General features: G+C 48.0%; 1 protein-coding gene across 1 annotated transcript in view; it reads left to right on the top strand.

Annotated features, from left to right (window-relative positions):
* The first annotated feature begins 2,435 nt into the window (after positions 1-2,435).
* MAP3K11 (mitogen-activated protein kinase kinase kinase 11) overlaps positions 2,436-25,157 on the top strand; it is a 35,554-nt gene continuing 12,832 nt past the window's right edge. The window contains 4 exon segments of the mRNA XM_054990475.1: positions 2,436-3,043; positions 3,045-3,762; positions 20,924-21,104; positions 22,118-22,266. Coding sequence (XP_054846450.1) covers positions 3,008-3,043; positions 3,045-3,762; positions 20,924-21,104; positions 22,118-22,266 — 1,084 coding nt within the window. The 5' untranslated portion in view covers positions 2,436-3,007.

Below are 25,157 nucleotides of genomic sequence, written 5' to 3'. Positions count from 1 at the left end.
AACAAGCCACAAACACTTCCCACAATTAAAAGTATATCCACAGAGTAAAATCTGCCTCTGTGCTTTAGAGAATCCTGTTCATTAATTCTTTAGGATGCCACCATCCATCACCCTGGGCTTCCTGTGGTCTAGAGGGTGGAGTATTTGTTGAGTTCAGTGACACTCTTGCTTGGTCTTTAGCCTGAATGTAGTCAGGATAATAAACCAGGACTGAGAGCATAAACTAAATAATTAGTATCTCCTCACTTTTCCAAGTATGGCCAGGTAGAGGGGGCATTGGATCAGACAGGAGATTATTTTATTTAGTTAATTCATTTATAGACTGCTTTCTTGTTGAGACGAAGGCAGATTACAAAATATTTTTTAAAAATCTATCAGAGTGTAAGACATCCAATATACAATGTAGTAAGACTGGGATTACAGAGTAAGAGCGGAAAGAACAGATCATGCTTGCTTCTTGTGAAGGAAATATGGCCTTGTGTGTTACAGGGTCTAGGGCAGCAATCCCCAAAAGATTACCCATGGGTGCCATGACACTCACAGATATCTTTCTTGGCATTCACCAATTGTTTTTAGAAAGTGGGCAGGGCCAGGTGGGGGCTTTTACACAGCAAGACTTCTGATTGGCTATTGTAGATTTGGTTGGCTTTACAGATTTTTAAATTGAATGTTGTTGTTTTTACGTTATTAAAAACATTGCTTTGGCCAGTAGCTGCCACCACAGTACAAGCATTTTCACTGAGTGACTGCAGGTAAGCTGTAGCAGCCATCTTATGGGTGGTTCCATCTCTTTCATCAGCCATTTTGTGGTTGCGCTCACCACACTGTGTCAGCATTCCACAGGAGCCCACAGGCTCAAAAAGATTGGCAAGGGGACCCATGGTCTAGGGGGACCCTTAGACATGGTACCCCTTGAGAATCTCCTTCCTGATCTCTCAGAGGAGACGCTAGTTTGAATTCTGCTGTAACTTCCTGCCTTATAGAGGAGAATGAGAGGGGCAGTGGTACAGCACAGGTACAGGTGTCGAGAAACACCCTTCTTTGCCTAGGATGCCTAAGACCTGGTACCAGTCAGAACACACAGGACCGAGCTAGGTGGTCCAATGGGGATATCACAGGATCAGCTTGGTTTTCGACCCAGAGTAGATCCACCCAAATCTGGAGAACAACAGTAGGGGACAAAGGTTTCACCTTTGCTCAGATCAAAGCAGTCTGGCCTGGATGCTCTAAAGTCGGTCACATGACCTGCTCCAACTCTTCTGGTGTTTGGATGAACCCAACGGCAGCGATGGGTCATCTTCCCAATAATTCCGTGCTTTGCTATTGGCTGCTGAGACTCTCAGGTCTCAGATTAATGACCCACTGCAAGCACTGTATTATTGACACTGAACAAAGGATCTGAGGCTAAGCACGGGGGAAGGGGTTTACATTCCTGCCGGAAACTTTGCTCCGGTCCCTTGTAGCCAAGATGCTTGGGGGCTGCAATGGAGATGAAAAGGCACCCTGCCCAGCCTAGGCAGGAGTTGTTGCTGAGCTGGCTTCTGACAAAGAGAAAATTAAGGTGTGCAGCCTTTCAGATTCTACGGACTGTGGAACTGTCATTGTCACCAAATACTTTGGCTTCCCTGAGGTTCCACAGCTAATTTCTGAAGACATACAGGCTTGCTTTGGTTCTTCTGATATGAATCCTACACGTCTAGATACCAGCACTGAACCCTCAGCACACTCGGACACATTCAGAGGTGCCAGGAAGTGAATTTAATTGCTGCATTATTGATCTGTTAATGATTATTTGTAATGGGTTCCAAGGTTGTGCCCTTCTTGAACTAAGTCTGCTGGTTTTGACGTTATCTTCAATATATATTAGGTTGTAAATCTGCAGGCCCACCCTGTCTTTCATTTTATTGTAGAATACTACTTGGAAAAGGTCTTAAAATATAGTAATTATTAATCATCGTCAGAGGGCTCTGCTTTGTCTCATGGTGTTCTATAGAATGAGCTCTCTCCACATGCACAGATGCTTTGTCAGCAGGCCGTAGTTGCTCAGTTAATCCCAAAGGAGATCCACAGTTGGAAGAATTTTGCCTTTTATTGGGTGGCTGCAAGATCCCGACTTTTAAGGAACTAAGCAGCGAAGAATTCTGTGGGACTCCGAAGCTGGCCTCCTCCTCCCAATTTCACCTGGTCCCCTGGAAGAGACCTTTACGACCACTCTGTTTCTCCGCGCAGATCTGAAGCCATGAGCCCCAACAGGGCAAACACGTCCCGGGGCTGAGCCTTGGCTGAGACGCAAGGCTTGGCTTTTGTTCCACCCAGGCACAAGAGCGAGCGAGCGAGAGAGACCCGCCTCTCCCGGGGCAGGCGGAGGAATTCAAACCCCTCCCCTGCCCTGCCTTCCCTGCCTCGTTTCGTCCGGCACTTCTGCCTGGACTGGGCGAAGAGACGGAGCCGGGGAACCGCGCCACCCGTACGCCCCCTCGACGAGACGGCAGCCCCAACCATTCGCTCGCTCTCCGTTTCTTCCAGGCGCGGGGCTACGGACGGAGCCTGGCGAGCGCTGGACGCCGAGCCGGCGCAACTTGGCCAAGGCAGCGTCGAAGAGAGGGATCGGACGGGACGGGCAAGCGGAGCGCGGCGGAGTTCCTCCGAAAGAAACAGGCGGCAGGCAAGGCTTTGCCGGCACGATCCGCCCGGGCTCGGGGGTTGGAAGGGGCCACCCTAGGGAGGAACTAAGCGGCAGGGAGCGCCCCTCTCCCCGCAGGTCCCTCTGGAAGAGACTAGACGGGGAAGTCTACCGTCCCTGGTGGAGGCAGTGGAGAATTTCCAAGCCCCCACTCTTTACTGAGACGCAGGGGAGGGTCCTGCTCCCCCGATGGGAGGGGCCGTGGGCAGGCAGGAGAGCTAGTCCTACTTCCCTTCCTGCCCCTTCCTCGGCATCTCTCCTACATGGTCCCAACCCCGTTGGAAGTGCTGGAAAGTTGTGTGGAAAGCAATGCTGATGACCTAGATGTGGGTTTCCTGGACCAAGGAGGCCCTGACGACCCCCCATGGAGCCACTAAAAAGTATGTTCAGGAAGGCCCCGCTGGTGGCCTGGGGGGGAGGGGGCTCCCGCAGTGGGGGCACCACGGCTTATGCCAACCCTGTCTGGACAGCTTTGTTTGACTATGAGGCCGCCAGCAGTGATGAACTGACCCTGCGCAAAGGCGACTTGGTGGAGGTCCTTTCGTGGGATGCCGCTATCTCTGGTGACGAAGGCTGGTGGGCTGGCAAGGTGAATGACCAAGTGGGCATCTTTCCTTCCAATTATGTCTCGCCCAAGACGGGGGGCTACTCTGGGCCTGAGGGCCCACCTGAGGCTGACTTCCGTGACCTGAGGCTGGAGGAAGTGATCGGGGTCGGTGGTTTTGGCAAGGTCTACCGTGGCAGCTGGCGTGGGGAGTTGGTGGCGGTCAAGGCAGCCCGCCAGGACCCAGATGAGGACATCAGTACCACAGCAGAGCGGGTGCAGCAGGAGGCCCGGCTCTTTGCCATGCTGCGGCACCCCAACATCATTGCTCTCAAGGCCGTCTGTCTGCAGGAGCCCAACTTGTGTCTGGTGATGGAATATGCCGCAGGGGGTCCGCTCAGCAGGATGCTGGCCGGGCAGAGGGTACCGCCACACATTCTCATCAATTGGGCCGTGCAAATTGCCCAGGGGATGCAGTACCTGCATTGTGAAGCCATTGTGCCAGTCATCCACCGAGACCTGAAGTCCAACAATAGTAAGTAATGGAGTTGACCTGAAATTGGGGGTGTGTTTGTGTGTTAAAAAATTAGCTTGGAGGGAGACCAAACCTGGCACCTTCAGCTTTGTTGATAAGATTTTACAAGGTGATACTGCTAAGTGATTCCTTGCTAAAATTAGTTCCCTCAATAATTTACAAAAATTGAGGCATATTTGCAAAAATGTCAGTGCTCAATATTAATTTTACAGCTCCTTCCTTCCATATCTGGTTCCAGTTTGGGGGACAATCCACCCAACGAGTGCAAAAGCCTCACTGAAATGAATGGGGACCTTGCCAAAAGCATGTAGGACTACATCCTTTGTGGCCACTTTTGACCTACTGAATGCTTTCCCCTCACCGATAGCACCTTTCCCTGTCTATGTGGAATTACGAAGAAGGGTTGTGGAGCAGAGAGAGCAACTTTGGTAGCAGTGTCCGCCCCCCTCCCCTTTTCCTATCATAGGTCCACAAGATATTAACCTGTGCTCTCAAATACCTAAAAAGAAAAAGGAGCTCTAGCCAGTGGGCTAGAAAAGGGTACTACAAAGCATTAAGATAAAGGATGAATATGAGCTGGGACTAGCCTTTGTGCCTCTCTGGAATCCTATGGAGTGAGAGAGAGAGAAAGCCACTGAGCATGTCCTGAGTGCTGCCTGTTCACCGTGGAGTAAGCACCTCCTATGTCCAAATATCTGTGATTAGTGGGGATGGCTTCTACAGCAGAGGCAGGCATAAGCTCTGATATGTCTCATTCGTTTAAAGTGTTGCTTGACTTGCCCACCTCCTCTTCTTCCCCAAGAGTTTGTCTGTAGAGTGTGACCTCTGTCACCCCAGGCCAGAAGGAAGTGACGCTGGCTCTCGCAGAAACTGGTTCTACGTGCACCATTTCCTCTTGCAAGAGCGAGAGAAATGTTTTTCTTTCCATGCAAACAAGAGCTTGGGGATCAGGAGTTTTTCCTTTTGTGAGGGTTGGGCCTTTACATCTGCAAGGTGGGCAGGGAAGGGCTGGCGGATGCCGCTGGTGGCCTAGCAGTACAAAATAAGGCCTCCGATTCCTATTGAGTCGTAGGACTGCCCTCTATATCTTGTCTTCCACTTCTTAATGTGGAAACCCTTCCCCCAATCTTGGGAAGACAAGCAGCCATAGCTAGTTACTTTGGGGTAACAGGAAAGCATTCTGTGCATGTTCAGAGGCACTGCCTCCTTCACTTGTCTCATGGCTGAAAATGGTATAACAGTGCAGTTGAGAGAATGAACGGTCAGCCGGAAGGACTCCATTTCAAATCTTAGCTCAGCCATCACATTAATTTTTTAAATCCCTCCCCCAGCCACACATACAACTGCATTATAATAATGTATTATCAGGCAGTTGTAATAATGGACTTGGAAGAGCTTAGGGGCATAGGGTTGACAGCATGATCGTTCCTGAGTAGTACTACTGAAAGAGCTGTCATTAGGATGGGAAGGTGCGTGCGGAGGGCAGGAGGTATATATTTGCAGGGACTGTCAGAGTGCTGGCCATGAGGAGCCCTTTACTGACCTTGATGGGCATGAATGGGAGTCATTCACTAAAGAGGAGACATTATCGGAGAGGGTGTCGTCCCTGCATTCTGCCTTGCCTTGACTCCAGCCCTTGAAAATCCAGCCTGCTTCAGTCTGTACAGCCTCATCGTACACCCTGCTTCTTGGTGAAACTGGCATGTGATGGAATGTTAGGGTAGTAGATGGAAAGTGAACAATTACTTGATCATACTGTCTTTACTCAAAAGGAAGATGACCTTTAATGTAAGTGTTGTGCACACACTCAAGAATCTCTTCATGGACATAATTGCAACTTATAAGCAAATGACCCCTCCCCTTTTTTTGGATGGCATTATATTTGAGTAGATACTGTATCTGATAGCAATGAGTGGCTCTGCAAGAGTGGGCCACTCAGGGCTAAGTACCAGCTTTGCAGAATAATATGAGGGGGAGGAGGTTAAAAGCCCTGGAAAAGTGAAAAAGCAATGTCTTTGCATGCACAGACAGTGTAATGGGGGTGGGAAGACCAGCTCAGGTGATATTTGGGGTTGCTAATACAAACAGTGCCCAACATAACATGGTTTCCATCGGGAGACAAAGGGACCAGGGAAGGGGATGGGACAGACAAGGGGGAGAGGGTGCAGATGATGTAAAGGGGGAGAGACAAGGGAGAGCGGGTGCAGGTGCAACAGTTCTTTTGCCTCTGGTCAAAGATATTACTTTCTTTTAACCGCCCCACCTGTTTTCCAAAGGTGGCAATGGGATGTGTATATACCATGAGCCAGTAGCCATATCTCTCAGGAAGATAAAAGTACTGTCTTACTCTACAGCCTGTCTTTGGGTATGGTTGCGATTGACCCATTGTATGACTAGGATTACTTGGATCATTTTCACTGATGGAAGTTCCATCAAAAGAGCGTGATTTTCCCACTCCTCCCCCCCCTCCTTCCAGCTGTAGCCCAACACATCCTCCAAAATGCTACTTCTGGAGCAGCATTTGATGGTGGTGCTTTTTGGGCTGCAGCAGGAGCGGGGAGGCAAGAAAGTCACATTTTCTTAATGGAAATCTTTGCAACAGCGTAAGCACTCCATGGGATCTGAGGTTGTTTGTGTACTTCTAGTATCTGAGGAAAGGAGCTTTGACTCTCAAAAGCTTATACCCTGAAAATCTTGTTGGTCTATAAAGTGCTACTGGACTTTCCCCCACAAACATACCATCAAAAAAAAAGTTGTCTTAAATCTGCACTGACAGTTGTGTCCAATAGTAAAAAGCTTTTGGACTATAACATTTTTCAAAGAGATCTTACATTCAGGGTCATCCTTTCAAGTAAATGTGGGTAACTGGAGAGTGAATCCAACAATTACTTGTTGGAACACCACCCAAGGAGTAAAATGTAATGTACAAATGTGTGTACTCAGTCTCAGCAAGAGGCCCATGAGCAATATTGAAAGAATGTATATATTTGAATGAATTAATACATATAAAATCGGTCATGGCATTTTCGAAAGAGTCCGTGTGTACTACCACATGAATCTGTCTGGGGAAGTGAACTGGTGGTTTGAAGCAGGGCTTGATGCTGAAACCTGATCTCAGGGTGAAAACTAACTTGCATGTGAAAAGATGAGAAAGAGGAGAGTTCCTTGGTGAGTATGAAGATTGTATCTTTGGGGAGCATTGCCCCTTGCTCCCCACAATACTGTGGTGGTTGGCTGCAGTTGCTCTCTTGTACATCCCAACCTCCCTTCTAGCAAATGACTTCCAGAGGCTGCTTAGGTGGACTGCTGACTATTGTATTTACTCAAATGCAAGACTAGTTCCCCACACACACACACACATACACACAAACATGCCATTAAAAAAGTTATCTTAAATCTGCACAGACAGTTGTGTCCAATAGTAAAAAGCTTTTGGACTATAACATTTTTCAAGGAGATGATCTTACATTCAGGGTCATCTTCCTTTCTTGTAAATGTGGGTAAGTGGAGGGTGAATCCAACAATTACTTGTTGGAAAAGCACCCAAGGAGTAAAATGTAATGTACATATCATCTCAGACAAATGCAGTAGGGGGGAAAACATATTCTGGACCTTACAGTTTGTATACAGATGAGTATACATGCCTAATGTATGCATATTATTCTACTCTTGTTTGTTTGTTTGTTTGTGCTACATATTCTCACTCCACCAGTGATATATCTACAGAATTTCATTCTCCAAGAGAATTTCATGCACATTTAGCCTGACCTAAATCTTAGACTTGTAGGCAAGATGTTTGAGGTAAAAGGATACCCTGGTAATACACTGACCCTGAAAGCAGATGTTTTGTCTCCCTCTTATACAGCAGATCCTAAGTAAGGCTGGCAGTGTAAGGTAGAAACCTGTGCGGTGAGTGTCACGTTCAGGTTGCTATACAGTTGGGTCAGCCTTTATGCCAAAACAAGAATCTATCTACCTAACACATTTTTATCCTGCCTTTTCTCTAAGACTGCATGCCTTTTCCCATTTTAGCCTCACAACAATCCTGTGAGGTAGGTTAGGCTGTGAGAGAAAGAGGCAGTATCTGACCTGAGGTCAGCTGAGGGGATTTGAACCTGGGTCTCCAAGTTCCTAGCCTTATACTCTAACCACAGTATCATAATGGATCTCCCTGAGATCTCCAGCACCTGAGGGTGCTGGATCTTTGCTGCACAGCAATTAGAGTCCAGAGTTTACAGGCATTCAGTGAGTGTAAGGGAGGGGGAGTGAACACCACAGAATTGTGCAATCCCAAATGGGAATTCCCGACAAAGCTAATTACAAAATAATCACATGGGAATCTGTTTCCCTTTGTTGTATGTACTTTCCAGCGGTAGCCAAGTTAGTCTGTAGTAGTAGAAAAAAATTGAGTCCAGTAACACTTTAAAGACCAAGAAAATGTCCAGGGTATAAGCTTTTACAAGTCAAAGCTCACTTCATCAGATATGGCATGTGTATTAATTATGGAAACACAAACAGTGTGTATATGTGTGCAAGAGAGAAAGAGCAAATACACAGATACAATTATCTTCATGTCTCTTGATGGTGGGATGAACACTTTCTAAAGAGAGGTAAAGAGGCTGAATCATACCGTGAAAACCAAACTCTCAGTTTTAGAAGCTGTGCTCTCCCCCCGCCCCATCCCAAATGTGTGTGTGTCTGTGGTTTTCCAGTGGGTAGGGGAAGGCATTCAGCTCATGCTTACTGTGTTCCTCATCCTCATGGTCTGAGTTATTGCCCTAATGTGGGTCTGAACCCAGGGACAGATTGACAGGTTCACATGTGTTATCCCGCTGAGCCAGAAGAATGTATGGGGAGGGAGAGAATATATTCTGTGGCTGCCTGACAATATGGACTCTGCAGCTGTGTCCATTATCTTTTTCAGAGTCTTGTGAATCTCAGCTCTCTTTTTTTTTTGTGGGGCAGAAGGTTTTAGCTTTTAAAAGTGTGGCAGGAGTCCAGTGAGCACTAGAACCTATCTTGAGCAGTTTCTCTGGAGAGATGGCATAGATATGTAAGATGAAATGTAAGATTGAGAGAACAATTGCCTCAGCGCGATTCCCTCCAATAATGCTTCATGCTTGATAGCAGGTTAGACAGCAATCCTGTATCATCCCCATTTTGCAAATTTGGGAGGGGGGTATCAGCTGATCTCAGCCCCCTCCCCAGTATGTTGGTGGCAGGGAAGGGGCCCTTTCTAGTTGTCAGCTTGTTAGATGTCGTTTTGGGGGGGGGGGGTTCTCTCTCCCCTACCCTATCCCTATTGGATTTCCTTCCTGGTTTCATTGCTGGTCTGGCAATCACACAAATACTGTCTTGTTTGCTTCTTTGGCTGGGCAAGACTCATCCCCCAGTAACAGCTGCCTGGAAGAGCAAGATTTGAGTCCAGTAGCATCTGAAAGACCAGCAAGATTCCCAGGGTATAAGCCTTTGAGAGCTCCTTTTGTCCGTATAAGCCTTTGAGAGCTTTGACTCTTGAAAGTGTATGCCCTGGAAATCTTGTTGGTCTTAAGGGTGCTACTGGACTTGAGTCTTGATCTTTGACTGCCGACCAGTGTGGCTCCCCCTCTGAGATTAGCCTCCTGCAAGGGACAGTGCCATGTGCATGGACCTTCTCAGCACCAGACTGGTTTTAATGCAGTGGGAGGCCCACTAACTCTTCCCTTTCTGTTCTGTTTTCCTGCCCAAGCTAGAGTGAGCACAGGAAGCTACTGCTTATCAGAGAAGTCACGGGGAAGGCAGAAGGGGAGCATAGCCAGTGCCTCTCCCTTCCTCCTTGCCTCTCTGGTCTTTCCTCTTTCTCACTCCGCCCACCCCCTGCCATGAAGATCAGGTTCCAGTTCTACCAGTTGCTTCCTTATCACCCGATTGACTGGCAGTTCCAGTATCAGTTCTGCCCTCCCCCACGTCCAGCAGGCCTGTCTCTTTGTTATCTCTCAGCTGGGGATGTCAACCGGTGATATGGGAAAAATTTTTTTATAAAGTACTGGGGCTCAAACCAGCCTGGAGGTTGCACTCTCAGACTCACCCTTGCGTTCAATAGGCGTACAGTCCATGTAGTGCCTTTTATTAGGGCCAACCAATGTGACACAAAATAGTGTGCTAGTCTTTGAGTTCACCAGAAATGATTAAAAAGAATGGGAAGGGGGATGAGTATGGACTCAGTTGTGAGAAAATGTTCTTGCCATATGCTCAGAGACGCTGGCCTTTGCATATTCTGGGGCCTTGGTACTGAAAATAGGTTTTGGAAGTGCACCAAATGGTGAACCCTGGCTGAGATATTAAGTCCCAGGTGTAACCATCCTGCCCAGAAGCTGCAAAGCCCTATGTTCTGGAAAACTTTGCCCCTGACTTCTTTGGCAGGCAATTCTTGCAAGCAGAAGGTTGGACTATAGAAAGGGCCTGGCTCTGATCCAGCAAGATGCCTCCAGATGTGAAGGAGCTGGTTGTGGGGCATGTGGAAGGCACTCTGCCCATACTCGAGCGGCACTCTCTTCTCTATAGGGTTAGCTCCTGCCATTGGACACTTGCCTCAGTTTATACCCTCCTTCAGGAATCACTAAAGACTCGTGTGTATTCGATTGGCCACTCCATGGGGCTCTTGTGAAGCTGTGGCTGTCAGAGTGAGAGTATGGTGTTATTCCAAAGAGGGCTTCCCTTCTGTTGGATGGGGGGGAGGGGAGAGTGTTGTTCACCATCCTCGCCTAAACAATGACCCAGTCTGGTGGGCCTGGCCACATTGCTTCCTCCAAGCCGCTTCCTGCTAGCTGTTACTCAGGCTTCCTCTCTGCCTGGACCAGTGGGGGAAGGGGGCGGCAAGGGAGGGAAAAGTCCGGGTCCCAGAGCACCAACTCGTGGGGGTAGGGAAGGGTGCCGTCGTAGGGTTCTGCCAGGGGAGCCCCGTCTCTGCAGGCCGCCCTCCCCACGGCCTAGCAGAACAATAGGCTGATTCTGCTGCCAGCCTTGTTCACAATGGGGTGCTCAGTGACGCAGAGTCCCTGGGAAATGTTTGAGTCGCCTACGGGTCACGGGGCCGAGATGCAGCGGCGGGGCGGGGGGGCAACGGCAGCTAGGACGGCAGAGAGATTTCTGCGTTGGTGCCAGGCTTAAACGTGCCAGGTTGCCTAGCAGAGGAAGCGGTCAAGACTTGGGTGGGGGACCCACCAGGGTGGAAGAGGAATTCCCCTTCATGGTTTCTCTTGGGCCTAGGTTAATGGTAGTGGTGGGGTCTTTTTGGTCTCTCAGAGGAAGCTTAATCTAATTCTCAGTGCTGGAATCTAGTCCTTGAAAATGCAAAAACTGCATTTGAGTATGTGCCAAGTTCCTTTGCTGAGTCATCACCTCCTCTTCTCCCATACCTGAGATTACAGGCCAGGATTTCTTAGTCAGCGAGGGTGTCTTTTTACAAGGTGGCTGCTGAAGGCAAAACTTGCCACTTCCTTTCTCCCCTTTGGTACAATATTTCCTTCCCAGAAGTCTTGTTTTTGCTGAGTTCACTTGAGCACGCAGTCTGTCAAAACAGTTTTAGCATCCATTGGACTCCAGAGATAGGCTGGAGAGAAATGACCACCATTTCTGTCCTGGAAAGGTTACAGTTTATGCTAGGCAAACAAGATGGGTGAAGATAGAGACGTGAGGGACTGGCAGATACTCAAGATGGAGGGGTTTAGAAGAACAGGAAAGGCGAGGCTAAAGTAGTCCTTGAGGGAGAAAGGGAAAGAGCCTGGTGGATGAAGATGGGGAAGCAGGCCTAAGGATAAGAAGAGTTAAGGCAGAACTGAAGCAACAGGAGCACAGGAAGTATTTATTTATTTAGATGTTTATATCCTGCTTTTCTCTCCTTTGGGAACCAAAGCTGTTTACAACATTGTTCTCCCCTTCTCCATTTTCTCCTCACAACAGCTACCTTGTGAGATATATATTAGGCTGAGGGAAAGTGACTGGCTCAAAGTCATCCAGCAAGTTTCCATGGAAGAGAAGGGATCCAAACATTGGTCTCTCCGATCGTAGTCCAACGCTCTCTCTGTACTAGGTGTCTGAAGTGGTCTGAGGGCCAAGCTACAAGTGACGAATGACACTTGAACGGCAAGTGTATTTCTCCCTGTTCACTTGCCCTCCACTCAATCCACTTGCCATTCAAGTGTCATTCGTCACTTGTAGCTTGGCCCTGAGACAGAGGGTGGAATGAGAGGGCTAAGGAATGTTTGAAAGGGTGTGATGTAGTGGCTAGAGTGACAGACTGGGGATCTGGGTGACCCAAGTTTGTTTATGTATTTATTTGATTTGATGTATACCCCGCCCTCCCCACAGATAGGCTCAGGGCAGCTAACAACATTTAAAAAATACATTTAAAGTCACAAAACCATAAAATCAATAATAAAATTTTAAAAGTCATTAAAATAGTCCAGGAGCAGGCTATTTAAACAAATATTGGGAGTCTGTATATGGGCATAGCAGATGGCCGAGGGCAGCCCCAGAAAAAATGGTGGTCTTAGATTGAAGGAGGAGGACCTGCTGGCACTCAGTCAAAGGCCCAGCGGAACATCTCCATTTTACAAGCCCTGTGGAACTGTAACAGGTCCCGGATCTCCAGTGGGAGAGCGTTCCACCAGGCCGGGACCAGGGCAGAAAAAGCCCTGGCCCTGGTTGATGCCAGACGGATGTCCTTCGGGCCGGGGACCACCAGGAGTTGCTTGTCTGCAGAACGCAACACCCTGCAGGGGACGTAATGGAAGAGGCAGTCCCACAGGTATGCAGGTCCCAGTCTGTGAAGGGCTTTAAACACGAAGGTTAACACCTTGAACCGGATCTAGAACTCCACTGGGAGCCAGTGCAGCTGGCACAGTACAGGATGAATGTGCACTCGGATTGGTGTCCCAGAAAGGATGCATGCTGCTGCATTCTGGACCAGCTGTAACTTCCGGGTCAGGCCCAAGGGCAGCCCAGCGCAGAGTGAGTTGCAGTAGTCTAGCCTGGAGGTGACCGTTGCATGGATTACTGTGGCCAGGTCCCAGGGCAAAAGATAAGGCGCCAGTTGCCTAGCCTGTCGAAGATGAAAAAAGGCAGACCTGGCAACGGTCATGACCTGGGCCTCCATTGAAAGTGTGGCATCCAAGGTCACACCCAGGCTCCTCACCGTCAGTGAAGGTTTCAATTGTACCCTGTTGAGGGCTGGGAGCCGGGTCCCCAGCTCGATCGCCCCACAACCCAGACACAGAACCTCCATCTTCAGGGGATTCAATTTCAGGCGACTCTGATGTAACCATACCGTCACAGCCTCAAGACCCTTGGCCAAGGAATCCAGAGAGAGATCAGACTGGCCATCCATCAGCAGATAGAGCTGAGTGTCATCTGCATACTGGTGACAACCCAGCCCAAAGCTGCGGGCTAACTGGGCGAGGGGGCGCATATAGATGTTAAATAGCATCAGGGAAGAATCGCCCCCTGAGGGATGCCGCATACCAAAGAATGGCGAGCGGACATCTGTTCCCCGAGTGCCACCCTCAGTCCCCAATTGCGAAGGAAGGAGTTCAGCCATTGCAGGGCTGTTCCACGAATCCCCACATCAGCAAGGTGGTGGGTCAGAAGATTATGATCGACCGTGTCGAACACTGCTGTAAGATCTAAAAGTATCAGCAGTGCCGACCCACCCCGGTCCAGGTGTCTCCGCAGATCACCTGTGAGGGCAACCAGAGCCATCTCTGTACCATGGCCAGGCCTGAAACCAGAAGTTCAATTCTCCACTCTGTCATGGAAGCTCTCTGGGTGACTTTGGGCTGTCAAACTTTCAGCCTAAACTACCTCACAGACTTTGTTTTGAGGGAAAAAATGGAAGAGAGGAGAATGATGTAAGCTGCTTTGGGGGCCCAATGGGGCGAAAGGAAAGGTATAAATGTATAAAAAAACACTAAGTCTTGGTTAGAGTAATTGAGGTGAGGTTAATATCTAAAATGATAAGTATAGGGACTACAGCCTGGTTGGAAAACATGGTCTTTGACAAGGAAAAGTGACCCAAATTCCAGCTGAGCAATTTCAGCAGCAGTTGCTCAGTGGTGCCCTCAGGGCCAGAGTTTGGGACAGAAATCCAAGGCACCTGCTCACACGCTCAGCAGGCCCCCCCCCTCCAATCAAGTGTACATTGCCATCTAAAAGGAGACCTCCCCATAAGACTATTAACTCCACAGTCTTAATATTACCTTGCTGACAGAAGCACTATCCTTACATGTTTTTGTATGATTTCCTCCTAAGTCCTGCCATTGAAAGGAGAGTTCTAAGTTGAGCCCGTGGTTCTAGGGTAGAACCCTTGGTGCTCCTGGTCTGAAGGTCTTAAATGTGAGGGCTAGTGACTTGAAGGGAACACAGAAAGATGTGGGAATCCAGTGACAGCGAACACACAGAAAGGGAGACGCAGCCATTGTAGCAAAAAGGAAGGGTAAAGTTAGAAGAGGCCATCTGGGAGGTTCACCATTTCAGGCTGCACTCTAAATCTCTCCATTTTGGGGTGGAGTGGGGTCAAGTTCTTGGAGCGTTAGAACTAGATTCTTCTTCCAAATAGCATTGAATAAGTTAGAGCAAGTGAGCGTGTCTCCTTCTGTCTCATCCTGGCACAGTTTCCATTATCTGAGTGCCAAGAGCATGGAGGAAGTTTGGCAGAGTGGCGAAGAGCTGCCTGTGCAGGAAACCCTTCTAGCACCAGGGAGGTGCTGATAAAGGCGACTTTCCAGGGGTCTGTTGTAACACAGTGAAGCTGGCTGGTGCTCAAGATGCAGAGAGGGGCTGTATCTGGGTGGCTTCCAGGATGCCAGGCCTCAGTTTGTGGGTCCCTCCTCCCTCAGAGGGTTGTGCTACTTATTCTTCCCCCTCACACACCAGCCTTGATAATACACTCGTGCAAGTTCCTCACTGGGCAGTCAGTTCCCAGGGACATGAAGTCTGAATTGGATTGGGACTACAGTGTATAAGGAGAAGGGGCTTCATGTTCCTCATGTGTATCATTTTGTCCCCATGAAATGACCATGGGGGGTGCTAGTTGGCTTGTGGGTTTCATATGTACTAATGAGGTTTGCGAAGTGCTTCCCTGGGGCCATTTCAGGTCAGAAAACCATGTGGGGGGAGGCTTTAGCACTCTCTCCCCACATGCCACTGCCCCATTCTGAACAGGTCTGCAGGTGTCTGTAAATTCAGTTCTTAGAACAGAACTCCGGACGCACATCTGATTGAGGGGACTCAAGGAAAAACATAACATGCAGTTAGGCCCTCTTTCTGTTTCCCCAGGAAGTTGTGTGGGGCCAGTACCCTTCTCATATCTGTCAAAAAGGGGGAAAGATTGGGATTTAATCTCGAAAAGTAGTAGTACTGAGGGGAAATCCTCCTCTGCAGTCATTTCCTCTTGCCCACAGGTATTTCCTCCCAAGTTCAGATGCTGTTGGGGGCTGGCTGAGTTACTTATCAGTGGCAAAGGATATACACGCTCAAAGTCTCTCTGCACGAGACATCTGACATGTGAAGAACACGTGATGAGAGATGCAATGTTAGCTGGGAAGGATAGTTTAAAAAGACAGAGCGAGCGGCAGGAAAAGGCGTTGCTATACATTGGAGCTGTGCAAAGGGGCTGTGAAATGCCAGAAGAGAAACTTCAGCCTGTTATAATCTCTCCAGATCCAAGCCCGGCTCTGGAAGGCAGCTCCAGCCCATTTCCATTCCTTGCTACCCTCTGGTTGCAATCCCACACAGTTTTAAAGGGAGAGGTGAAATTGACAGCCTTCTGGGAGGCAAAGATGAAATTAACAAACCCTCTGAGGAGCCATCTCCACCAGCTCTGTCTTTTTAAACTACCCTTCCTGGATAACATTGCCTCTCCCTACACTTGACGAACATGCGCTGAGGCGTCTCGTGTAGAAAGACTCCCAGAGGCACTTTTTCAGGAGCTAAAACCTTGGTGCTGAAAACAGTTGTCAGTGCTGAGCCTTGGCACGGACTCCACAAAGGCCGGAGGAGGAAACCACCCCCAAACCTGTGCAAACAACATTTGTAAACAAAAATATTCAGCTGAAATCTTGGCCGTCCTTCAAAAAGAGGGGCTGGGGTCCCAAGACCAAGCCGCTCTAGAAGAATGCCGGGGCTTAGTCCTAGAATGTATGAGAGCCCCTCTGAGCATGTGCAAAATGCCTATATTCATGCAAATGGTTACTGAAAGAGAATCCGACACAGAGATTATGCTCCTCTTTGAAATTCACTGATGTTTCTTTAAAGAAGGAGAATTCAGTTCTTTAGAGAAGGGGAGAGGTGCAACCACAAGATTGTGAGGGGAAGGCTGAATATTATCTCTCCGCCTTAAGTCCACTGCTCATGAATCCTTTTCCTTGTGGTACCAGTATAAGCACTAGCAGCATTGGAGGCACTGAGCTACTGTGCCCCCCCCTCTATTTCCAAACAGGATGTGATGTAGGCCCTGGGGCCATCCAGACAGCTAGGGTTGGGCCACATTCATTGCATGTTGGGGCTGACTTCCAGGTATGGGTGTGTCTTGCCTTCAGTGTGTACACAAACCTATCTCCACTCTGTTCTGGTGGAGTGATTTTCTTTCTGTGGGAGCTGCTTTCAGAGCAGTCCTTGCCCAAGAATCCCCAAAAGGCAATACAAGGAAACTAAAAGCCCTCCTGGATTTTGCAGAAATAGTTTGCAAGCAAAAGCCATTGAGAGGCAGGAATATTACTTGTATGTAATCTTCCTCAAAAAAATCCATTCCTTGTTTTAAAATATAAACTTTTTGTTTTTCATGCCAGTGCATGCATGTATAACTAGTAAAGACACAAATGCAAGCATCCAGTGTTCACTGAACAATCCAAAGAAATAACAACAAAGCAGCCTGTGAAGTTTTACAGGGTAGCAGTTGCTAAAGTGACACACTGGAGCAGCACGTCTTGGAGGCCCAGGGAGAAATGCTACAGAGTGTATATTTTTCATAGGAAATCAGGCATTCCTGTGCCTCTTGGGAGATGCTGTAAGATCCTTTCGTTTGTGAGGACTTTTAATGGGGTATAGGCAGCCTAATAGCCTTGATTAACCCAAGCTTATCAGAGCTTAGAATCCTAAGCAGAGTTGGCCACGGTTAATATTTGGATGGGGGACCACCAAGGAAGACTCAGGTTGCTGAGCAGAGGCAGGCAATGGCAAACCACCCTCTGCTCATCTCTTGCGTTGAAAACGCTATGAAGGATCACCATAAGTTGGTTGCGACTTAATGGCACTTAATTATTATATTATAGGCTGTAGGCATTTTCTTGGGAGGGCAGTAAATGGGGTTTTACGGTATCTTACTACATAAAAGGGTAAGTGCGTTCCAGACGACTCACCCTGTTATCCTGGTGCAGGTGCAGTCGGAGCAAGCCTCTGGGGCCTCAGAAGGGCCCTCAGGTCAGCTCCGCCCATCCCAGCCCCAATTGGCCCAGGCTGGCAAGGGGCATGCCTAGCTGGCCTGTGCTCCACCCCCAAGCCTGGATCCATGCACGAGGGTAGGGGGGCGGCAGCACGGCTTTCCTGCCCTGGATCCACAGAAGGGCAGCGCAACTTTCCTGCCATTTCCCCCTCAAGCCTTCCCCTCCCAAGCCTTGATCTGTGGGGGGGGGGAGCAAGTCTTGCCTGCTGTCCCCCCCCCCAGTCTTCCCCCCAACCCTTGATCTGCGGGGGCATACAAAGGGGCAGTCCAGCTTTCCTGCTGGACCTGTAGATCCCAAATCTACTTGCCATGGCTTTGCAAGGTGAGTAGACCTGGCCTCTGTCTTCTTGTTGGCCAGGTGTACCACTCATAGCTTTGTAAGGCAGGTAGACTCAGCCTCTGAATATGTGGAGGCCAGGTCTACATGCCATAGTTTTGCAAGGTGGGTAGATCTGGTCTTCACTCATCTGGAAGCTAGGTCTACTCACCATGACTTTGCAAGACCCGCAGAACCCAGGTCTACCTGCCTTAGACTTGTAAGGCAGGAACACCTGGTCTCTGTCCTCTTAGAGGCCAGCCTGATGGGGAGGGGAGGTGGGGGAACACATCTCCATGGGTGCACTCCCTGAGGGCACAGCACGCTTCTGCACATCACAGTAGGGCGATTTCGGCCTGAAGTGGGCCCAATTTGACCCGCTGTAGAGCTCAGGAGTGCTCCAGAGCCCTTTCTGTCACCCCAGGCAGCGCTCCCGGGCTCCGCAGCTGCCCAGATCGGGGCCGAATCGGGTGGTTGCAGGGCGCAGGAGGGCTTCTGGGCCCTTTTCACCCCCCCCCCCCAGCAGCACTCCTGGGCTTCACAGCGGCCCAAATCAGGCCTGGAATTGGCTGGCAGAGGAAAGGACCTGCCTGCCTGCCAAGCCCTCCACAGCCCAATAAGGGTGAGGAGGCAGCAGGATGGACAGGCCGACCTCCCAGCCCTTTCCTGCTGCAATTATCCAGTGCTATAAGATTTTAAAACTTGGTGGTAGAGTATGAGCTTTCATGAGTCACAGCTCACTTCTTCAGGTATCTAAAACATGAGCTGTGATTCATGAAAGCTCATATCTTACCACACATTTTGTTAGTCTTATAGGTTAGGACTAGCAACAGAGCCCATAGTCAAAATAAATACAATGGGCTCTAGCAGCAGGGTCAAGGTGGAAGCAGGAAGGTTGTGTGCAGGAGGGTGGCTTCCCCCATGCTGCACCTCAGTCCCCGCTAGCTCCATGGTACCGCAGCCACCACAGAGGCAGCAGGAAGGCCGTGGGAGGGGCTCTCCCACACTGCACCTCCCTGCCGGCTCCAAGGCCTCTCAAAGGCCTGCCATCAACAACTCTCCTTTTATCCTGGCGCAGGCATACTGCAGGGTTCTCAGTGTGCCTGCACCAGGATAAGAGATGAGTCATCGGAAATACGACTCACCTTTTATGTTTAAGGATGAGAGAAAGCAACTGGCCCAAGTTTACCCAGCCAGCATCTAAGGCTGCGTAGGGAATCAGGATCAGGCCACTGGCATGTAGATTTCTTCCCTGTCTTGCTTCAACCTTCTTCCCTTAACCATGGTTTATTTCATCTGCACTCCTGGTAACCTTGGGTAATGCAAACCAGAGTTTGAAGCGGGTGTGAGTTACCTATACCAAAAAAAAAATGGGTTTCAACTTGGGACAGTCCTGATAGGTATTAATGGTGGTTTATGCCCATGTAGATGTTACACAGAAATCTGATTAAAGCAATCAAGGGAAAGGGGTGTAGGGAGAGAAATTTATGCCAGACAGGAGAGACGAGAAAGTACTTGCAAGCTCAAAACTTACTCTCACAGTTAAGGGATTGGCGATGTTAAATCTGCGCAGGATCTCAGAGAAAGATCAGCACTTCTGAACACACACATGAAGTCGCCTTGTACTGAGCCAGACTATTGGTTTGTGAAGGGCAGTATTCTCTATCTGAACCAACAGCAGCTTTCCAGGGTCTCAGGTGAAGGGCTTTTGCATCACCTCCTACCTGAAACTTGGAGATACTGGGGACTGAACCTGGGACCTTCTGCATGCAAAGCAGATATTCTACCAGTAGGCCACAATTCCTCTTGTCTTACCTGTGGCTTCTGGAATGCCCAGTCATGGGGGCGAGGGAATACCTCTTGGAGTTCCAGTTAGTTTCTCAATACCAGCAGAAGCAGGCTGGGATGTTTTGTAGCATGCACCCCCACCCCACCCCAAGTGGCCCTGCTTTAATCCAAGTTCTTAAAACTGTACCCCTTCAGACAGCAGCTGAGTGCTCACATGATGGACTGTTTCTGCAAGGAAGAAAAAATTCTTACACATGGAAAAGCACCATATCAGGGAAAAATATTGTCTAGAATCCTTTTATAATGAAGGATCATTCAGTGAGACCTGGGTTGCATCCACATAAAGTGAATTCTCTTTTTTTCTGTCATCCACTTCATTATCAATGCAGAGGGGTACACAACAGCAACGGAGTGCCCATTTGGGAGGTTTCTTGTGCACTGTCCAGCATCAGCCGCCATTTTCCCTCCATTCCCCTCACCCTGACCATTGAAGGGATTTCCTTGAGGCTTTTTTTAGAAAGGTAAATGCTGGATTGCTGTAATGTTATAATGATCTATTCTCACAATGTACTTCTTCCTCTAAATTCTAGGTTTGTCTTCTTTAAAAAAAACTTTTTAGACATTTTTGTTGCAGAGGTGTAAGGGTACACTTTTCAGTTTATATCTCTGCAATGAAAAGGCTACAGACTTGCTTTTTAAAAGAAATGAAAGTTAGATATTCAGAGGAACTAGTAGGACATCGCACTCCATCGTTATAATGCTATAGTAGTCTAGCAGTTATTCTTCAAAAATTCACAACTTCTCATTCAAACAGCACACAAACACACTTTGAATATCACTTGCCAAAAAGATTGTATCAAACTAGCCCACAATTCTACGTAGATATTCTGCTCCACTTTGGCTTCCTTACTGCTGTGCTCTACTGCCACATGGATGCTCCTGCCAGCATGACTGCCTCTACGTTCACAACAGCAATGAGAGCTACACAGAATTGTCTGCATGTCAAAGCATTCAGGTTTGGTAAAGGTCGGTGTAAAGCAGGGTAAAGCCAAGAAAGTGGACAATTAGGCGAATGTCATGTGGATGCTTCCCCCCTGCCCCCCCCCAAAACCCACTCCAGTTTGAATGCTAAATCAAGCAAAATCTCCATATGGAAATAAACAAAAATGCTGCATTGCTCTAGTGATTTTTCTGTTTGCTATTCGCAAGAACTGAGCCTTAGCGACAGGTTGCATTCAGATGTTCAGTAGAGCTGCGTTTAATTAAACATGTGCAGTCTTGCATGCATCTCTGATTTCAGTCCTCTTCTCCTTTCCCTTGTGATGGACAGTGACTCGGTACTAACTCTAGGTAGTTGTGATATTTGATGGCAGCCTTACAGCTAAACAGCAGCTCCCCCATCCATTCCCCAGCAAGCCAGGATTCTTGGCTTGAGGTCCTGGCTTCTCAAGAGATGGAGAGAACAAAGGTCTCAGGAACTGTTCTAGTAATTTCATGTTGCTCGTTCTTGGACTTCCAAGCCCCTTTCCCTGGTTCTACCAAATACCGTGACTGCTGATTTGTCTTTTTTTCTCTTCCAGTCCTCCTGGCTGAATGTGTGGACAATGGAGATGTGAGTGGGAAGACCCTGAAGATTACAGATTTTGGACTGGCCCGTGAGTGGCACAAGACAACCAAGATGAGCACAGCGGGCACCTATGCCTGGATGGCACCCGAAGTCATTAAAAGCTCCACTTTCTCCCGGGGCAGCGACATCTGGAGGTGAGAGAGGGGCCCCGACCCAGGCATGGCCACCTGTTTGGGGACCATAGAATGCCAAGTGGGCAGGGAAAGGCAAGCTGCCCCTCACACCAAAACAGAGCCCCCAGTTCCCACATGAGTACCATGTGTCTGAGACTGCCCCCTCCTTCCCGCTGCTGCTCATAATGAAAAGCTTCCAAGAGTTACGGAATTCTTCAGTGGGTGAATTGAAGAAACAACCACACTTTTATACATATGAGAGAGAGGGTGTGTGTGTGTTGTGTGTGCAAGAGACGAGGCTGGTTCCCAAATGACCAAAAAGCTTTGGGTTACTGATGGTGGGTATTTCACAAAATAAGGAAGAATGGAATGATCCATCACGCTTGATCTCAGCTGTTGTCTATAGCAGGGGTCCCCAACATGGTGCTCATGGATACCATGCTGCCCACCGACACATTTCCTGGCACCCGCCAGGTGTTTTTAGAAAGTGGGTGGTGCCAGATGGGGCCCAGCAGGGCTTCTGATTGGCCATTGGAGATCTGGTTGGCTGTGCAAATTAAAATAACTTCTTTTCAGCAGCAGCTGCCACCAGAGTTGGTTTTATTATCTCTCATTCCTCTTTCACGGTGTGTTTTTTCAATTCCCCCCCCCCTCCCAGTAGTTGAGCTTCCTGTGTGGTTGGTTGTGCCTCCTGCAGCAGCTGTTTTGTGGTTGGCTTCGCCTCCTGGGGCAGTCATGTTGCGGTTTCATCCACTATCCTGTGCCAGAATTCTCAACCATCCCTTGTCTACAGTGCAAAAAAGATGTGTTTTAATTCCTAAGTGCCTTTTTTATTCTCTAGAATCTGTGATCCCACAAAATAAGTAGGCCCAGGATCTTGTTCAGCCCTCGGAGGGGGGTAGTCTAGGAGTCAACATGACTGGATTTTGCCTGAATAAGGGTGAGCGTCCCATTAAGCAAGGAGAAGGGGTCCCAGGCAACCCCTCTGCACGTTGCTGTTTCATGACCTCTCTTGTATGTCCCTTTTCTTCTAGTTACGGGGTCCTTCTTTGGGAGCTTCTTACGGGGGAAGTCCCATATCGGGGCATTGATGGGCTCGCTGTGGCTTACGGAGTTGCCGTGAACAAGCTGACACTACCTATTCCATCCACCTGCCCAGAACCCTTTGCACGCCTCATGGCAGGTAAGAGGACCAAGGAAGAAGGCAAGACTTGGGACTGTTCTGAGAGCAGAGCTGGGCTTTCCTGAGAGAGGAAGACAGTGGGAGAGCAAATAGACTGTCGTGAGACTGTTTAGTGGAACCCGCAAGTCCAACGCAGATCAGCATTGTGACTTCCTGTGAGGCCTGGTTGAAAACAATAATAGTATTTTAAATTATAAGCATGTATGCACTTGAACGTTCTTTATTATAATTGTAAATATCCTTAAATACATCAACATTTTTCCAGCTGTCCCAAACAGGTCCTTGGAGAGGTAGCATATACATTCTCTAAATAAATAAATCGTACATTTCTGCACACATTTTTATTATTTTAATCAAGGCTTTCCTTTTAAATTTGACTTTAAATAGTCACTTGTTACAAGAGGCCCTGCCGCCAATGCTTTAGGTGATATCTTTTGGATCATTGTCTGTGAGCCTATACATCTCTCCTCTTAGAGTAGTTACATGACATATTGTTTACGAGTCCATCCTAGATTCTATTGACCTGGCTTGTGCTGGGAATTCCATGCTGAAAATTAACTCCCAGGCACTGACTTACATCAAGGCCATGGAGAAAAGAGGTTTACGCCTTCCACTCCAGCATCAGTTTCCCAGTCTGAAACTGCCGTGGCAGAGGCGATCCATTATTTGCCCATTGTATTCATATATCCATATACACATAAGTTTTCCTGGCAGGGCCAATAGCAGTTCTCTCAAGTCATTTCAGGACAAGAAAACAGCACAGGAAGGGCTATTTAAACCCCCCTGTCCCTGTGCATCATGGTCCCGATTGGAACTGGGCCCCCACACACCTGGGAATTTAAGTCTCAACACACAAATCCCCAGCCTATGTCTGGTCAAACATTGTATAATGCATTTAGGCCCATCTGCATTCTCATTCCCCTGTCCCTGCTGCCTGCCCTGCCCTTCTGTCCTCTCAGCCAAAAGGAGGCCAAGCCTCTGCTGTCTGCCCCTTCCCTCTGTGATATCCGCACAAGCTCAGTCAGTGGCTGCTACAAACCTCCCCCCTTAGCTTACCCCTTACTCTCTGTGTTATATAGCATCTGTCCACCTGCTGGCAGCCCTCCCCATCTCACTGATTCCACACCAGTAACCCTGCATTGTGCTCTCTGCCTTGCCACTCCTAAAGTCTCTGTTCACAAGGCTGCGCTCGACTTTGCGCTTGCCTCTTCTGTGAACATTTGGTGGACCTCCCTTGCTTCCCCCCCCCATTATTACTGAACTCTCTCCCAGTCCATTTATTTAGACTGATCTTTATTAAGAGATCTGTATCCCGCATAACTTTCTATCAATATATTCCAAGGCATCTGGTTGAAGGGAGCCTATCATTCCACTCTTGGCCCATCTACTTTGGCTCCCAGTTTGATTCTGGGCACAATTCAGGGTGCTGTTGACCTTTTAAAGCTCTATATGGCTTAGGACTGCTACTCCCATACAAGCCTACCTGACCCCTGTGTTCATTTTCCAAGACCTGCTTTGGGAGCTCCTGTTGGCTGAGGTTAGGCAGGTGGTAATCCAAGAAAGGGCCTTTTTGGTTGTAGCACCAAGACTGTGGAATTCCCTCCCCAGGGATTTTCGTCTGTCCACTTCAATCACTGTCTTCTGCCAGTGGGGGAATTGTTCCATCCGATGTTCCCTCAATGATCCCCTCTTCCCTGCCCAGTTTTTTAATTGTTGGTTTTGTGTTTTTATATGTGTATTTTATTTTGTGTTTTAATTGGTTGTATGATGTGTTTTATAATGTTTTGTTTTAAATTGGTGGCCCCTGATTAGGCAGAAAGGTAGAATATGTATATGTAGAAAAGAGCAAGAGAACAGTAGCACCTATAAGACTAACAAAATTTGTATATATAGTAAATAAATATATAGTAATATTAATTAATTAATTAATTAAAATAAGTAAACAAATAAAGAAAAGTAAAATCCAGAATTTAAATTGCAGTACTTGATCAGTAATTGATAACAGTCACCAGAACCAGCAGCAAGATCAATATCCAGGACTTAATAAAAAGCTAGTAATTATTACAGCAGTAAAGGGGGGAATGTGCACACACAGATATGAATGTGTATCCCTAAAATGCAAAAAGCAACAACAAAAAAGAAATGTACAACATCAGCAACCTCTGCACAAAAAAACTGAATGTGTAGAAAGCTTTTCATTTAATGCCTAAAAACCATAAAGACCACAACAGGTACAAAAAAGTACTTCATACAATGTGCCGTTAACTTGTGGAACTCATTGTAGTGATGGGTGCCAACTCAGCTGGCTTCACAAAGGGGATCAGACAACTTTCTAGAGGACTATTCCGCCAAAAGCTGTCAAGCTCTGATGACTAAATGCTCCACTTTCAGAGGCAGAATACCTCTGAATACCATTTGCTTGGGGGGTCAGCAACAAGAGGAGGCTTTGAACTCTGTGTCTTGCTTCTGCACCTTACAGTGGCGAATCAAACGCCCTGGAGTTAAACAGGATGCTGGACTAAATGGACCAGGGGTCTAACTACTCTTTACAGTCCTGTACCAACCAAGAAGTTGTGCAGAAGGAGATCCAAGCCTCACCACCACAATACAGTTCTGACCATGCGTCATGCTATTGAGGGTGAGTGCAGGAAGACTAGGGTCCCTGCAGTTGATCTGAAGTCGTGGGCAGACTTTTCAGCAGTTGATCCCCTACTCTTCCATTAACCACACCCATTTAGATTTAACCCTTTCAGGCTATGGTTCTGTTAAAAAGAAAAATGCAGACACAAAGTCATGTAATAAATCATAGTACCTCTGAGCATGTATAGGTTGTCTTTTGCTCACTACTGAGATGCTGCTGCTTATTATAATTATTTTGTACATTTTTATCT

The sequence above is a fragment of the Eublepharis macularius genome, chromosome 1 (assembly GCF_028583425.1).
Source record: "Eublepharis macularius isolate TG4126 chromosome 1, MPM_Emac_v1.0, whole genome shotgun sequence".
Taxonomy (NCBI): Eukaryota; Metazoa; Chordata; class Lepidosauria; order Squamata; family Eublepharidae; genus Eublepharis; species Eublepharis macularius.
This window is presented reverse-complemented; position numbering and strand designations above follow the sequence as displayed.